The sequence below is a fragment of the Saccostrea cucullata genome, unplaced genomic scaffold (genome assembly GCF_032062105.1).
Source record: "Saccostrea cucullata isolate Sc308-1 unplaced genomic scaffold, CSIRO_AGI_Scuc_v1 ctg9004, whole genome shotgun sequence".
Taxonomy (NCBI): domain Eukaryota; kingdom Metazoa; phylum Mollusca; class Bivalvia; order Ostreida; family Ostreidae; genus Saccostrea; species Saccostrea cuccullata.
Window position 1 is genome coordinate 7,725 of NW_026925418.1, and position 18,759 is coordinate 26,483.

At 32.2% G+C, this 18,759-nt stretch overlaps 3 protein-coding genes across 3 annotated transcripts; all 3 read left to right on the forward strand.

Annotated features, from left to right (window-relative positions):
• Positions 1-2,553: 2,553 nt before the first annotated feature.
• Positions 2,554-5,950, forward strand: LOC134268810 (multimerin-2-like). The gene is made up of 2 exons (XM_062751058.1): positions 2,554-3,358; positions 5,535-5,950. Exons 1-2 carry the CDS (start codon positions 2,845-2,847, stop codon positions 5,948-5,950), a joined length of 930 nt encoding a protein of 309 aa, XP_062607042.1. The 5' UTR covers positions 2,554-2,844.
• A 7,302-nt stretch (positions 5,951-13,252) lies between these two features.
• On the forward strand, positions 13,253-14,635 carry LOC134268811 (uncharacterized). Its single transcript, XM_062751059.1, has 2 exons — positions 13,253-14,062; positions 14,447-14,635. Exons 1-2 carry the CDS (start codon positions 13,253-13,255, stop codon positions 14,633-14,635), a joined length of 999 nt encoding a protein of 332 aa, XP_062607043.1.
• Positions 14,636-17,218: 2,583 nt separating this feature from the next.
• LOC134268813 (uncharacterized) lies at positions 17,219-18,735 on the forward strand (the record flags this gene model as incomplete). Its single annotated transcript, XM_062751060.1, has 2 exons — positions 17,219-18,016; positions 18,416-18,735. Coding segments are annotated over exons 1-2 (1,101 nt in total), but the record flags the coding sequence as incomplete, so codon positions are not given.
• Positions 18,736-18,759: the final 24 nt, after the last annotated feature.

Below are 18,759 nucleotides of genomic sequence, written 5' to 3' on the forward strand. Positions count from 1 at the left end.
CAGTTTTAAAACCCTCCCGGAATAAAATAGCGGCAATTATTACAAAACGAGTTATATGTAAAACCAATATTTTATCTAAAACACTGCACGCCGGTTAAGATGGCCTAAAATGCTGTACAATCAAGTTACCCCAGCTATAGGATCGATAAAATGGCATTTGCAGACGTGATCAGCTCATCTATGACAGTCAAACTTGAAAGAAGTAAAAGATCCATTTTTCATGTTACCCAGAAGCTTTTCATAGCACATTTCTCAAATGAGCATTGATCATTGACGCCATCTGATGTTTTTTAGTACTAACTTTGGCAAAATTCTTGATCAGCGATTCAGCATCAATTATGCAAAGATACAAATTCATTTAATTATATTTTACAACTTAGTTTACATTTTCATTCAAATCAGACCCAAACTGTGCAATCATTATTAAAAGGCAGACACTTGGGCAACCACGCTCTAGGACCTGTAGTGTCAGAGATGAAGTCTTACATACTAACCTGAAAATTTGTGAGGTCCTTACACTTGTGACTCGTTATATATTTTGGCCACTGCAGGACATGTTATGTCAGAAAACCCTATTCTGTTGTTATTGTGATATCAAAGACCACGTAAAACCCCTCCATTATCACTGATCCAATCCTGTGTCTGTGTTATGATTGATTGATTGTATATTGTTTAATCCCCCTCTCCAGAATATTTCACTGATATGGAGACGTCACTATTGGCGGTGAAGGGCTGCTTTAGGCCTATGCTCGGCACTTACGGCCTTTGAGCAGGGAGGGATCTTTATCGTGCCACACCTGCTGTGACACAGGGCTTCGGTTTATACGGTCTCATCCAAAGCGGCCGCCCCATTTAGTCGCTTTTACGACAAGCAAGGGGTACTGAGGACCTATTATCCATTAATTAGCCGTTGTCTATCAGTCCATTCGTCTGTAAAACTTTTCAACATTTTCAACTTCCAACCACTGGGATAATTTTGACCAAGCTTGAATCAAACATCATTGGTAGCAAGTTTAAATTGTGAAAATGGTAGGAAAATCCACACCGATGGAACAGTGTATACAATGATTTTGAATGACTGTTATTAGTTCTCAGCAAACTCTAACACTACATAAGTAGCTAGGTTGTAAGGAATGGCTCCATCTTTGTAGCACAAGTCTATGTCCCCACTTTAAAACTAGTGGTGGAGCATTGGGAGATTTCTACAATACATCAATTAAAAAAAAACCCAAATATTTCTATTTCTATTATCTGGTCTTCTAATTAATATTTAACTTTAGAACAAACATCATGCCATTTATAAAAATTATACTTCTTCAAAAATTTTATGTAGAAAATTTTTGGCATTCAATGCATTGTTTTTAAGATATCCTGTAGTATACTTGCCATATCCTTTTCTTTTTCTTTCTCCCAAAATTCCAAGTGAAATAATATGTATTGTGATACACTGGATGCTATAACACACTTGTAAATACATGTACATGTAAATATCATTTTTAGCCGGGCTTATTGCTCAAAGAGCAATTGCCGGCTTATGGGATCCTGTTCTAGGCAGGATGTTGACCCAATAGTCGCCATTTTAAAGTTACGTGCAAAAATATAGTTCTTACTCTCAGCCGCTTTTGAGATAATACAAACACTAAATAAAGCAACAAAAATAAAACGGAGTTTTATCTATATAAAATAAACATTAGTAGTAATGAATTTGAAAACTTCATAGTTCATAGTTCATTAGCGAAAGGATTTTTGATAATCAGTGTTACCGTAGTTCTCTACACATACGAGGTAAAGCAGGAGAGGGAACCAGACTGGCCTGTTTGTTTACATTCAGCTGCGGTACCAGATTAATTCTGATTCTGACAAAATCGGACAGTGGTATTAGGATTGAAAAACTCACTGTCAGTGTCTTATCATTTATATTGATAGTTTTAAAATAATTTTTTCATCAGAATATAAACGTGGTTCATGTAAGAAATCCATTCTACTCTGTAAATGAGCCCGGCTCTCTGTACTTCTGAGTACTTTGATTATTGTAAATAATAATAACATTGCAATTCAAAAGAAATCATCATGTGTGTACCCTGCGATTTAAATTAAATAGAGAAATTATGTGTTATCTTACTAGAATTTTTTTTGATTAGTTTATTGTTTTAAAATAAATAAATTGCTAATACACTGCCTATACAATACAATATTTATTTCAATGGAGGTAAATATTTCAGTGTACATATGCTTGAGTTTTTATTGGATGATAATAATTTGATTTTTGATAAAGCCACGCACGTATACTATCTAAATGTACTTGCTTGAAGTAGGAAGCTTTATCACAATTCACCAAAATGAACAGGATTATGTGTATTTTTATTGCATTTTTGTGCATATTTTCAAGAGCTGAGGGTTTGTTGTTCCACGGACAAACCAATGTTACATCACCGCCCAATGGACGTTCTGATCCTGACGTGTACAAACAACTTCTTCATCTGGAAAATGTTTTAGATTCTATAATGATGGGATCAGAAACAACAAGCTCACAAATTTGAACAACAGCAAAACTTTTTAGAAGAAGAGATTCAGACCTTGAAGCAATGGAATCAAACAGCCCAGATAAAGATATCGGTTTTAGAAAGTAAAAACAAGATCTTGAAAGAAAGACTCAATAATTTGAATACTTCATCCACTTTATCACAGCAAGAGGCTTGCCTGAATGAAAAACTGAAAAGTCTGAATTCAACATCAACATTTTTGCTTCAAGAGAATGCAATTTTGAAAGAACAAGTTAAGACTCTGAACTCTACTTCCATTTTTATACAACGAAATTTGATAACATCAGAAGATCTTAGAAAAATGGAAAGAATTTTAACCTTTGAAATAGAGCAGACAATAAGAATTAGAGAACAGGAGATGATGAAGAATATATCCGCCACAGTCACAGACCTGGAGCTAAGAGACCGATATTTAACACTTTCTGTGTTAGATGTACTACGCAACATGACACTCATTGACAACACACTTTCCAAACTCATGCAACAACAGAAGAAAAATGAAGAGCAACAGAATTCAACACTACAACACTTATCACTTTCTGTGTTTGATGTACACCGCAACATGACTTCACTGAGCTACATACTTTCCAAGTTTAAGCAACAACAGAATACCAACGAAGAGCAACAGAATATGATAATACAAAACTTATCACTTTCTCTTCTGGATGTACACAACAACACAGCAGAGCTATCGTCTTCACTTTCTAGTCTAGATGCGCAGCAGAAACAGATGAAGAGTGAGATCCAAACAGTGACAAATTCACAGCAAAATGATATTACCAAACTGAACGATACAATTATCCATCTCAAGAATCGTATGTATATTTGTATTTTTTTCTTTCAGTTCTGTTAAAAAAAAAACAAATACTCTTTAAAAAAAAATGAATAGAAAATTTTTTTGAAAGACATTTGAAATTCTAAAAAAAAAATACATAATTTGTAATTTACTTTATATAGCAACCAGGCTTGCAATGAATGTTTTCATTCTTAATTGAATTTCATAATATTTTACATACAGAAAAAAAGGACAACGGGAGAGTGACCCCCTATTGTTATATCCCTGAGTATTATTGTCACCCGAGTGGAAGTTGTACAAAAGTGATTTCCCGGTCTGATTTAGTTTAAATAAAATAAATCCTTATGTTCACAGGAAGGTTGACATAACACACCGGTAGTATGTTTACTACAACGTTTTGTCTCAACAATTTAAATAACTAATAATATTAGAACTAAAACCATTGCCATCACTGCAATCATTGCAAACATCTTCATTTTTCTTTGGATTGAGGAATGAGGGATGTTGAGTGAGTTTACCATACATTTGACACATACAACTCAACAAACTTTTTAAGTTTACATGGTTTTTCGCACAAATTAAGGTCATATTGTTATAATGTAATATTGTGTGTTGAGACATCAAAATAATTTTTAAAAGTATTTGTTTACACTATTTGAGTTTTATTTCATTTACTAAAACATAATTCATACAAATCAATTGATAGAACTTAAATATATTCTTGGCTGAAAAACAACAATTATTTCCATTTGAATTTTTGTAGTTTCTTGCCAATTGCACCTGTCTTTTTATCCGTTCTTTTGAAAGCAGAAGTTCTTTGCATAGACACGGGCACAGTACAGCTACTGTGACTTGTATTTTCTGTACATTCTGACTCTGTATATTAGCACAGGGTGATAATAGTATTTTTCATCTGTTTGACTGCTTTGTATGTTAATAAGGTGGCATTTGCAAAGTTATCTTATAAAAATCTAGAATCATGAGAGATTCATCCCACAGCAAAATTTAAACGTTTCAAACCGTAAATGCAGAAGAATTTTCCTTTTCATAGAAAAAAATTTACTATTCAAAATAAATTAACAATACTTCATTATCCTTCCTTGTATTACGGTTTCTCTCTGCAATGTTATCCCTATTCGGTACTACATTTCGACAAAATCCAAAGGATATGGTAAATGAGCAAAGAATTTTAAAAAAATACTCACCTTTAAGAAGAAAATTTATTTTTTTTAATTACATTGCATCAAAGAAAGCACGTTTTATATAATTTATATTTTGTAAAAAAAAAAAAAAAAAAAAACCTATGGTAGAGGCCTATAGTAGAAACATCGTACCATATATTAATAATATTCCCCTCTAAAACATCTACTTTGGAAACTTAAGATAATACTTTTTATTCGCGAGAACTTTATTTTAGCATAATAACATGAGATATTGGGTTCGCGAAAATTTAATTCTCGCGTATAAAATTTTTCCTTACGATTATATAGAGGAATAACAACTATTCTTGAAAATATGTCTCCTTTACAAAGTGTCAATGACTATCTCGCGAAACTAAGGTGTCGCAAAAATTTAGTGATCTACAGTGCTTTTAAAGGACATTTATACTTGACATTATATATGTAATATAACATAGGGCCATGCCATCGTTCTGAGGTTCGAAAATAGTAATTTTTATAACAAAAATGTTATCTTAAATTTTGCGAAAAATCATGTCAGCTTAAAAAGTTTATTGAGCCGTATAGTCTGCTATATAGGCATGTTTTTCGGTTGTTCTAAAGAAATCTGTAAATATGTAGTTATATCATGAATAAAATAATGCATTTCATATTAATAGAAAACGAGCTAACAAACATGACTGTGCTCATACCTAAGTTTACAAAAAAATGTTCAAAACAAACTTCTCCTTTCTATTATTTCACGTAGAATCTAACTGTTAGTGTACTTGTGAAAACATGCAATTACACATTATTCTTAATAACATGACGTCAATCTCAATCACGCATTTTGATTGGACTGTCTGAATTTAGCGAACTAAATGATATATTTTTGCCTTTACTATATATTTATAAGGTGACTTATTGCATCAGTTATACACACACTGCCTTTGATGTTATTCACTTTCAATATATATGGTTAGTACTAAATCAATATGATTTGAATAGAGTTATATATTACTGTCTTGTGTTTTTTAGATGTTCAATCCAAAGTAGCTTTTACAGCTGGAATTTTACGAGAATATGGCGGACATGCATATACGGGTACAGTTCAATTCCCAACAGTCATTTACCAAGTGGGAGGGGGATACCACCCTACAACAGGAATATTTACTGCCCCAAAGGCTGGACTATACCTCATATTCTGTACTAATGTGGCACTTAACCATGAAACCTTCTGGACCAAAATAATGATTAATGGTTCCTTTAAGGCAGGAGTCATGGCCTATGTTGGATCATCTTCTATGTTAGTCTACCAATCAGGTTCCAACCTCGTTGTCCACCAGTTACAGGTGGGGGACAGAGTTTGGATAGAAGTACGCAGTGGTAGTCATCTGTACTCAGACGTCTCAGAAACACTTTTTTCTGTCATCATGATCAATGGATCAGATTAATACTACCTTGTTGGTGATGATGACTTTCATTGTTATATAAATTTGAACATGTTTTTCACACTTATTCCATGCAGAGAAGAAAAAAATCTTACTGAAATCAATAATTACAGAAAACTAATGATCTATGAAGGAACACTCACTTTACAGTATATCGTACTTATATCTCTCATATTAGGATGATAATAAATACTTATTTCATTATCAATATTTATCAGTCAAAGATATTTCATGATTTCATGCAGTACAATGTAATATGATTACCATAGTTTCCATGGTACCATAGTTTTCATATGATGTTTAGAAGTTGCTATGATTGTAACTTAAACTCACATATAAAATTGATTTGATGTATACTTGCTGTCCTTCCTGATTTTAAACCCACGTCATAATAGATTACGTCGCCATAGGTTTTGATGTTTGATCACTGATGCATGCACGTTCACAGGAAAGCTTATCTCTATGGTTCCAATGTCCACCAGTGGAAAGGGTATTGAAATCAACAAGTTCGAATTTATACAAAAACTTTTGAAAATGAATGGATATCATAAATTTATTGAAATAAACATCAACATTATGATTTTTCAATATAAAATACTGAAAACCAACTTTTATTTGCGACGAACTTTATTTCGCGATTTACTGGGAATATACAAGTTCGCAACGATCAATTTTCGCGACAAAGACTTTTTTGGATCTGTTGTTAATAGGCACATTTTTGTAGTACTTCAGTAGAAGTTACCTCTTCATAATCTATGTTAATATTGCCAGTATCCACTACCACCTCAATCATTACAAAGCTGACATAAATTTCAGTACTTATTTCTTAATGATATACAACTGATACATGTATCATGATAAAGAACACGTTTTGCAATCATTTATGTCGATTTATATATATTATTATAACAGTAACTTGATCCGAAGAGCCGTATCACGTCTCGTTGACAGGCGCGGATCATCAGATCTAACGAGACGCGAAGCGTCGAGTTTGACCTGATGATCCGTGCCTGTCAACGAGACGATATACGGCTCTTCGGATCAAGTTACTGTTATAATGATGAATTTATTATTTACCCCTTTATAACTAGCTAAATATAGCAAGATAAAAATTAAGAGATCAATTGTATAATATTTATCCATAAAACAAAGCATAATAACAAGGGACTTTTTAACGCGCAAGAAAAATAACGTCATGTTTTTGCGTACTACGTCATCAGTTTCAGAGAGTGGTGATATGGATTCAGAAAACCACAGTGTGGTGATCCGGAAAATCGGATCAAACTCTGTAAAATTAACAGTAATCAAAGAAAGGAAATTGATGGGTATATAATAAAAACAATTATTACTGTCTACAGATTTTCCATATATCAAATCATAGCATTGCCCACACAGCGAGTTTAATCAGTAGAAAGGGGATGTTTACTCCTCCATCACATCTGATTCCACCTCTTTTGTTGAATCTGCTCATAACTTGTGTTGTTTTCGCTGTTCATTATCTTCATATTTCATTCATCATTTAGTATTGTGGTGCAATTATACGAGGACTTATCAAAACTCGTGCGGTAAAATTAATACTATGTGGTCTGTACTTACAAGATTTATACGGAACATTAAACAACAAAAGTAAAGAAATTTGGAATTAAAGCTTGATAGTCATACTTTGATAATTTGCCAAATTATCATAAAATTAAAAAAAATTATATGATCACCAGAAACTGTTGTCATTTAGGTTCATGACGTCCGACATGTCATTATTTCTCCTTGCCTGCCCCTTCTGTCTCAATACACATATCATAATGAGATTTCTTGGAGTTAAGTTAAAACTAAAACACGTATTGTTCATATGACAATTTTATGAACAGCTGTTGTCAATGCATTTAACATTGAAAATGAATCTATACATAGGGAAAGATTATTCCTTCTTCTTTGATTATGCCTGAATATTTTACTTGTTGGGCTTCAATATCCACATCATCAACGTCTTTGACGTGATTTACTTTTCACCCTTTGACTACAATATGACATAAAATGTGCATTTTTCATCCCTCTGTATCTCTTTTGGCATTTAAAATCAAGTATTATAGATACATTTTATTTCTCTGTATCCAGTTTGAATATTCCCTAGTTCTATACTAGTTTTTTTTTCGGAGTAAGAAACCCCTCCCCCAGACGTCATTTTCAAGCCCTTAATTATTTAAACGCTCCATACAATTTTATGATGAAATTTCATAGAACTTTCGGAATGAGGCAAAAATTGCATATCTGACGGTGTCCCATCACATAACTGAATTAACGGAATTTTTGGTTGTTAAATGGTCATAACAAATATGTTTTTCTCAGTAACATTTACTTCGAAAAAACGTCGTGTTTGAGATCGCATCCCCTTGACATACCATTGTTTATGCTTACAAAAAAGTTCAAATATAAATAATTCATTGAAACATAAACTAATGATTTGTGGTTTTATTCCATAGATAAAAGAGATGATGCTTACCAAATACTGTAAATGTATCATATTTAGCGTGTACAGTATTTGGCGGAAATTGATTTTTGAACAATTAAGCATTGATTAGATTTAGCGCATTACTTAATGTTATTATTAAGGGATATAGGCCCCTATGTTGAAAACATTTAGCCTTGTACTTTAAATAGGGGAAGTTTATTTCCGCCAAAACGCTAAAAAGAATACACCGCCAAATGTAATTCGTTTACAGTATTTTAAAATGCACAGCTGTACCTAAAGCAGTTTAAATTTTATGGTGCTAGTCGTCCAAGAACTTTTTGATAACCCCTCGTACACACACTATTTGTTTATTATAAATGTATTTATTAAGTTAGCAACTTTTAGACAAAACAAAAAATTCTAAATGATGTTGATGGAGTAGCAGTTTATTAACTTGGATTCATGTAGAATGAAAATAAAACAAATGTATGTATTTGACCTACATATAATAAATAAAATTGTGTGCATTATTATAATGAACATGAGTAATGTTTTTCTATGTTAACATTGCAACCGCAACCCTTATTCAATTAATAATGAAAGTTTTACATATAAGTAACACTTAATTCTACCTATAATTCTCCATAATAATCTCCCTTTTTCACAAACATAACAAATCCGCGCAAACGTACTAAAAATAAACCAACACAGTAAAATATCACATTGAAAAATATTTAAGTATTTAGCAGATGTTCACCGAGTATTGAAAATAAGTTTTAAAAAAAAATCTTTTAAAAAAATCATTATTTGGAAACTCTCTGTTGCTTTATATTAAATGTACATTTTTTTTACTTTGTCATAATGCCACATAACAACACTCCAATTCTAAATCCTTAATGACCAAAAAAAAAAATTCTGTTTCATTCCTACATGAACAATCTATAGTTTTAACATTTATCGGTAGCTGCCTATAAAATAACTTCCGTAAATCTTCTCAATCATTAACAAACAAGAGAATGAAAATCTTTTTATGACAAATATGGATGCAGGCACATATAATAACAATGACATCAGCAGTTTTATCTAAAATCAAATTACGGTACAAAAATTAAAGAAAATTTCCTGTCATATGAACAAATCATACAGAGTCAACAGAGAAATCTAGAAATACTTTCTTGTACAATATATATGCCATGGAAAATTTATTTGCGTCGAAATGCAATACCTGTTGATTTGATTTTTTTAAAATATCTTCATGCTTCAGAGTATATAATTATAAACCATTGTTAATGTGAAATGCAACTTACTTTCAACAGGATGAACGAAATCATTTTATTAATATCAAAACTAATTAAGTCTCAGTAAAGACTATGTTTCAAACAACAAGCAACATTAAGTATTGCGTATTAAAACATTCCAGTTCTAATAGCTGCAATAATGTGGCCCACTCCAAAAAAGGGACAGGGCTACATTATTGCAGCTACAGTTCCACATACAGAAAATACGCAAAAAAATTATAAAAATTAGTGCTCCATTGAAATATATAATCAAACTATTTTTTAAAAATTAAATAGTCATATTATGCCTTGGATGATAGCCTACATAATGTTTTGTTTAAAATGTCAAGTATCTACAAATATGTTACATTTGAATTTCTATATAAGACCCTATTAATGACATGGATAAACTCATGATTAACAAAGAATGTTGTTTTAACTTTTAAATAAAATTAAGCAAAACGCTTCTCACTACACTTCCATAAAAACATTTTTATTCAACATTAAAAAAAAGAATATCTAGCTATCTTCTACCATAGACAAATTTAACCCCAATCACTTGTAGACACTAGTACAAAAATCCTCTAATTAAGAATCATTCATAAAGTTTGGTTCATCAATTAAGTCGTTGGAGTCTCCGCGATTGATACTGGATAAAGAGAATAAACAAAGGCAGGATACATGCTCCACAGATCCCTGTTAAAAACCATTCTCTGTAACCACTTAAACTTCGTTGCCATGCATGGTCACCGATTTTGATGAAACTTCACCCATGCTTAGTACTTGACACCAAAAACAAAAATCAAACAAAATTCGTTGCTAAGTGTCTCGGTTGCTATGGCAACAGCTGGAAAAGTTAGAAAAATCGAGATTTTCAGCCACTTTAAATCTTGACTGTGGCTTAAAAAAAACTAGAAAAAGCAAACAAACAATTCTCACAAAATCATGACACCTTGATGTCACTTTTACTGTAAAGAAATTGTTTAGAATATATCTCTAAGTAAGTGGTAAGCAAGGGTACATTTGGAATACATTTAAAATGCTGAAATATGCTGAAAAACACTCCGTATTCACTAATGGTAGGTGTTACATGCTCAAACTCAATCAAAGATCTTTTTAAAAATTAATGAAAATGTTTGACCTTAAGTATATAAGTATAAGCAATATTATTCTTTAAAGAACTTTTATGGTTACCATTGTAACACAGTGTAACCATGCAAAAGATTTGGTTAATGCAACTGTCTTGAGGAAAAACACGAAAATTCAAGACTGGCAAATATTCATCCTTAGGACCTTGCAACACCAAAACCATAAGAAAAATTGGGTATAATTGCTACTTTGCAGTGTTACCGTGGAGACAAGTACCAGTGCTTAAAAGTGAATTATTTTTCGTTGCATTAAGAATTAAATTGCCATATAATCAAGAATCAAATTGAAGGACTCAGCTTGAATAGTACTTATTTGTTAAAACTGAAGTTGAATATCATATATTGATAAATGAAGAAAACAAATATCATATATTGATAAATGAAGAAAACAACACTGTTACTATGGTTACTAAGTAGGGAAAATGTTCGATTTTGTCAACTTTATATCAATACTAAACCCTGTGTGCCAACTTCTTGCATCCACTTAGAGATTGGATAATGGTCAAAATTAAAAGTCAGGTTAGCTGTTAAAAGATAGTAATCATTAAAGTTTTGGGAATCTGCATTTAAAGGTACGTATCCAAGGAAAGAAAATATTTTTCAGGTTTTTAAGCATATATTTTCTGTTGATTTCCATAGCAACACTCCATCTAAAGAATCTAATTTGAATTTTTTCAAATGGGAAAACTAGAAGCACACCAACATCTTTAAAAATTGATCATAAGTTATGAGGCAATGTGTTTTTTAAAAGATAGAATCAGATTTGAAAATACAGAGTGTTACTTTGAAGGCTCTCTGTGGTGTAAAAACCTTGGCAACCATTGCCAACCAAAATGAAATATTATATTTTGTTCCTGGTATATGTTTCAAGGCCTTTTTTCTATTATTTGGTCACATTTCATCCTATAATTGCTTTTTCTTTTACGTGTATGACTTTATAAAATTCAATGAATATTACTTCGTACCATAGTAACGTATGTAATAGTTGATTTACTAAACATGTGTATCATGCATTTGAGACATCTGACCTTCAACTTTTAGAAACAGTCATTGCCAATTGTTTGCTTTGCCGCTAATGTTAACTATGGGTCTCTAAACATGTTAAATAAATGCCATTTGTCGAACTTTAAGACATGTTCCCATGGTAACTACATGTATAAAGCATACCAACCAACTTTAGCCTAATTTCAGTTTAGGGTATTAATGACTTTTATCAGAGAGAGTATGGAGAAATTTGAGACTATTCGTGCCACAGCTCCTATATAAAATTTCAAATCATTACAGAGAAAGCTCTTAATTAATGTACGCCACAATAACCAGGGTTTGGTTGGATTTCTCTGGTTTGGCATAGGCACAGTTGTCAACTGAATCTGGAATAAGAATAGCTACATTTATAGAAAAAAATGGTGTAATATACATGTATAAAGTGAAAAATTATCTAAATCACTGCACACAGGTTAAGATGACCTAGAGCAGTGTCCAGTGGGAGGAAACCCTGCTAGACGATCAACAAAAGGGTGGCTTCTGTATATATGTGATCATAATAATCTAACTATGGCAGAACAAAGTCACATATAACCATTTTAAAAATGACCAAGAAACTTCAGATAGCCCAATAGCTCTGATAAGCATTGGTCTGCACTGTCGACTCCTGGTATTTCATAAGTGCATAAAACTTTGACAAAATGCTTAAAATTATTAAGCAGTTTTACACAAAATATGCTAAAATGGCGGGAAAACGTGATTTTTATGATGTCATATTTCTAAAATAAGGGCATATTGATAAAAATGAAAACAACCAATAAAGGTCGCATATATAGCTGTACAAATAAAGCTATATATAAAGTAAATAAAGAACATCATTTTAAGGGACCAATCGAGACAATTACCATATATCGCTCTTTAATTCACAATAACTTACATTTTATTCAAATTAAACTCAAAAGGGCATAGTATATATCCTGAAAATTTCACGTCTAGCAAAGCTATACCCTATGGTATAGCTTGTGCTATCTTTCCCGCATTCTTACGGTGTTATCTTATTTCACTTACTTGTTCAGGACTTTAAGAATTAATCTTGTCCATGAATCTTCAGGATTCAGTATTTAATATGATAAATGTTATCAAATCCATTTATTTAAAAACATAGCAATATACTTAATATCCAATTATTATAAGTAATTATTTGTTTTCTTCTTTTTTTTCATTTCGTTATAAATGCGTAGTACTTGAGTGCTTGTTTATTTTTTTTTCATTTCAATAATCAATTGGTGATGTATGTATGATGAACAGTGATTTATTATAAAATAAGCATCAGATGAAAGATAAAATAGTGTACCTGATTCAGATTTTATCAATGGATAAAAAAAAATTGTTTTATGATAAAGTCTCATCATATGACTGGACTTGTTTGAATGACTCACAAATCACAAAAATGCATGGGATTACAAACAGCTGTATGGTACTTCTGTGCACATTTTTGAAAGCAGAGAGTTTGCTGTTCCATGGACAAACCAATGTTACCTCATCGGTTTCTAGTGGACATTCTGATCCTGAAGTGTACAAACAACTTCTTAATTTGGAAAGGGATTTAATTTCAATAATGAGGGATCAGAAACAACAAGCTCAGAAATTCGAACAAAAACAAACCTTATTAGAGGGAGAGATTCAATCGCTGAGGCAATGGAATCAAACGGCCCAAATGAAGATATCATTGTTAGAAAGTGAAAATAAAAATTTGAAAGAAAGACTAGAAAACATGAATTCTTCATCCACTTTCTTAAAACAAAACGTGACAACATCAGAAGATTTGAGAAAGCTTGAGAACATTCTAACCTTCGAAATAGAGCAGACTGTCAGAGACATTGAGGAAAAAATAATGAAGAACATGTCTACCACAATCACAGATCTTGAACTCCGGGACCGATATCTATCACTTTCTCTTCTGGATGTACACAGCAACATGACTATCCTTGACCACGCACTTTCTAAGCTCAAGCAGCAGCAGATGACAAATGAAAAGCAACAGAATATAACAATACAAAAGTTATCTCTTTCGGTGTTGGATGTACACAACAACACAGCAGAGCTATCGTCTTCACTTTCTAGTCTAGATGCGCAGCAGAAACAGATGAAGAGTGAGATCCAAACAGTGACAAATTCACAGCAAAAGGACATTACCAAACTGAACGATACAATTATCCATCTCAAGAATCGTATGTTCAATTGCTTCAAACAATTTAAGGTTTTAAAAATAACTATAAAGTATTAGTTTATTAAATATGTATATGCAATATTGGTAGAAAATATTCTAGTAATTTATACACTATTGCATGACAAAGTAAGAAACATAAAACAATGTTTACATTTCTTGTGTTCTTCTAGTAAACCACCTGTGAAACTTATGTAAATAACATTTGCGGGCCTTCTACATTACTATCATTGACTGATGTAAATATATATATAAATAAAATATACTTTAGGTATTAGAGTACAAAAGTACATGTAATATACCAACAGCGCTCCCTGTGATGATAATTAAAATTTCAATGCTCATGTACCTAACTATGACCTGAACAAAAATGTATTTGCAGTGCTTATGTATTTCTAGGTGTCCAATTCAATGTAGCTTTTACAGCTGCAGAATGTTGGTCAAACATATGCAAGTGAAGACACGGTCATATTTCCAACAGTCATATACCAGGCGGGAGGAGGATACAATCCTACAACAGGAGTGTTTACCGCCCCAAAGGCTGGTCTGTACCTTATATCTGTACCAATGTGGCAGATCACTATAAATCCTTCTGGACACAAATAATGATTAATGGTTCACCTAAGGTAGGTGTCATGGCTTATCTTGATGGATCTGTAACTGTCCTCCAGTCAGCCTCCAACCTTGTTGTCCACCAGTTACAAATGGGAGATTGAGTCTGGATAAAATTGCGTTATGGTAGTAGTCCTTACTCAGGTTTAGATGATACAACCTTTTCCGTCATCATGATTAATGGTTCAAACTAAAACTACCACAGTAACTGTAACATGATTACAGTATTTTATGCTTTCTTGACACTATACCTTGAAAAGAAAAAAAAATCAAATCAATAACAATACAACTTATGAAATATAAATGAACATTTACTCAAAACCATTAACTGTAATGCTTCTTATATATCACTTGATGTTAATTTTAATGATTACATTGTAAATGTATCATAGTACGTATCACTGTATCCATTAACTGTTTAGATGTTGTAATTGCTAATAATTTGACTTGAATAAAGGTTATTTTGTTTACACTTTTCATCTTTGCCTTATAAGATCTTCTAAAATACCTAGAAATACTTTATTGATGTGGTTGCTCACAGATGTGTACACCTTCATAGGTAACCTTAGATCTGTGGTTCCGCTGTCCACAATGGTTTAGGGAAAACTACATGTATACTGAAATATTTACATTTCCAATGTCTTTGTCCGAGATAAAATTACCAATTGTAAATGTAATTGATTTCCTCATGAATGTTTTGGCGCGGTTCCAAAAAAAAAAAACCACGTGCAGGGCGGGACATCACTTAGAGAGAAGTAGGCTTGTAGCCCGTGGATTGGCGGAATCAAAACATGTAAATATAAGAAATAACTGTCAGATTTTTTTCGAATTCATGAAGATGATCAATGGATTGGCTTGTGTGATAATTTTATGCATAAACGCCTTCGGCGTTTATGCAATTTATCACACAAGCCAATCCATTGATCACTTCATGAATTCGAAAAATAAGACAGTTATTCCTTAAATCAATTTTAAAAGTTTGGTATAGTTTCTTCAAAAATCAATTTTTAAGGATGAATTGATACAATCTGTAATAGGAAATGAGATTTAAAATCAATAATTTTTCCCTTCATATGAAATAAACTCCCATCTTATATTTGTACAATTGTACAGTATAAAATAGCTTTGAATTATAGCTGGAAAACTTAGAAAAGTTGTTTTTTAGCCGGTGTTGAGGTAGCTTTATAGTAAAATTCTTTATAATGCAGTAACATATAAAAGTATGTATTACAAAAACAGTAAAATAATTGCTTTTTTATGAAATGTCAACTCTTATTCTGAACTATTTTCGTCCTGATGACAAATTTTTTAGAACGACAGCGTTAACCCTCACAAGGTCCTAAAATCCTAAATCAGAACATTTCCCCTCCCCTAAAATTTTAAGCAATGTATCTTGATACCACGTGAGAGAAGCTTCAAATTATAATTATTTTATAATCAATAAAACTAGAGACAAATATAAACATGTACCATATGATATACAAGTATGCGAGGGGCGTTCAATAAATAATGTCATTAGCTCGATGACATACAACATAGAAGTCATATGACATTAAGCTTGACTTTCTCTCATTTTTGAATCTTTAATGAATTGATAACAGTTTATGTGACCACTTTTCATCAATTAGGTTCATTGTGAGAAGCTGGAAAACAAGGGCTATTTGAAACACTGCATTAAAAATGAATGGTCAAGAATCAGTAAAATAGAGTGAAATTAAATGCTCAATTAAAGCTGCTGTAAAACTTGTTAATTTCCCAAAAATATACTAACTGAAATATGTGAAATTTACAGCAGCTTATGTGTGTTTCATACACACATGAACAGGTGGATTTCAATTAACAATAATTATATAATGGGCATAAAAAATAAGTACCGTCCTAGTCAGTAAGGACATACAACAACCAATGTATATTAGCGATAATTCAACAACAATATCACTGATTATGTTTTATTGACTTTAAGACACATATCAAAATTGATAGACATCATTTTGGGGGTAGTTTACACTGTTTTAAAGAAACTTTTGATTGTAAAAATGTTTCATACTCAAGGTCACCCTAAATTTTTAAAAATGAGTGAAAACGAGAGCGTGTAGAAAATCTAAACAATTATTTTTAAAATATCAAAAATTGTTCTTATCCACGTTTTTCTAAAATTCAAACAGATCTTGAAACTTGTATCCATTTTGCGTTAAACCCTCAAAATAAATTTAGATTAAGATGTACTTGACAACTGCAAAGGCCTAAGAAGAGCAAAAATTTGCAAGAACACAAAACAGTTTTATACGCTATTTTCTTAAATATTAGCGGTCTTGTTGCTCAAAATCATATATAGGGAGGCAGTTCAATTTCTGGAGGAGTCTTATAGGCAAAATATTTGCCAAAAAATTAAAAGGATTATGAGAGGAAGGAAACAGAAGGAGGAATTCACTACATTAAAGTTCTTCCTGACAGCGTCCAAACCCACAGGCCATGAAGAGGCCATGCATCTGATTCAGTTTTTATCAATTGATAAAAACAAATAAATTTGTTCTATGATAAAGTCTCATCATATAACTGGACTTTTTGAATTGACTTTAACCATAATCACAAAAATGCATGGGATTACAAGCACCTTCATGGTACTTCTGTGCACATTTTTGAAAGCAGAAAGTTTGCTGTTCCATGGACAAACCAATGTTTCCTCCTCGGCTTCTAGTGGACAATCTGATCCTGACGTGTACAAGCAACTTCTTAATTTGGAAAGGGATTTAATTTCAATAATGAGGAATCAAAAACAACAAGCTCAGAAATTCGAACAAAAGCAAACCTTATTAGAGGGAGAGATTCAATCGCTGAGGCAATGGAATCAAACGGCCCAAATGAAGATATCATTGTTAGAAAGCGAAAACAAAAACTTGAAAGAAAGACTAGAAAACATTAATTCTTCATCCACTTTATTAAAACAAAACGTGACAACATCAGAAGACTTGAGAAAGCTTGAGAACATCTTAACTTTCGATACAGAGCAGACGGTCAGAGACAGTGAAGAAAAAATGATGAAGAACATGTCTGCCACCATCACAGACCTGGAACTCCGAGACCGATATTTATCACTTTCTCTGTTGGACGTACACAGCAACATGACAATCCTTGACCATATTCTTTCTAAGCTCATGCAGCAACAGAAGACAGACAAAGAGCAACAAAATATGACAATACAAAACTTATCACTTTCTCTGTTGAATTTACACATTTACACACCAGTATTATCGTCTTCTTTTTCTAGTTTGGATGCACAGCAGAAACGGATGAAGAGTGAGATCCAAACACTGACAAATTCACAGCAAAATGAGATAACGAAACTGAACGATACAATTATCCATCTTAAGAATCGTATGTTCAATTGCTTCAAACAATTTAAGGTTTTAATAATAACTATAAAGTATCAGATTATCAAATATGTATATGCAATATTGGTAGAAAATATACTAGGAATTTATAGACTATGGCATGACAAAGTAAAAAACATAAAACAATATTTACATTTGCTGTGTTCTTCTAGTAAACCAACTGTGAAATTGATTTAAATACCGTTTGCGAGACTACTACTGTAACATTATTTCACATCAATGAATGATGTAAAAAAAATATAAAATATACTTTAAGTAATAGAGAACAAAAGTACATGTAATATACCAACATCGTTCCATGTATTGATAATTAAAATTTCAATGTAAATGTACCTAACTATGACCTGAAAAAAATGTATTTGCAGTACTTGTGTATTTCTAGGTGTCCAATTCAATGTAGCTTTTACAGCTGCTGCAAAAACTGGCCATACATATGCAAGTGGAGACACAGTTATATTCCCAACAGTCATGTACCAGGTGGGAGGTGGATATAACCCTACAACAGGAATGTTTACTGCCCCAAAAGCTGGACTGTATCTTATATTCTGTTCTAATGTGGGAGATCACCATAAATCCTTCTGGACCCAAATAATGATTAATGGTTCACCTAAGGTAGGTGTCATGGCTTTTCTTGGTGGACCTGTAACTGTCACCCAGTCAGCCTCCAACCTTGTTGTCTACCAGTTACAAATGGGAGATCGAGTATGGATAAGATTGTTTCATGGT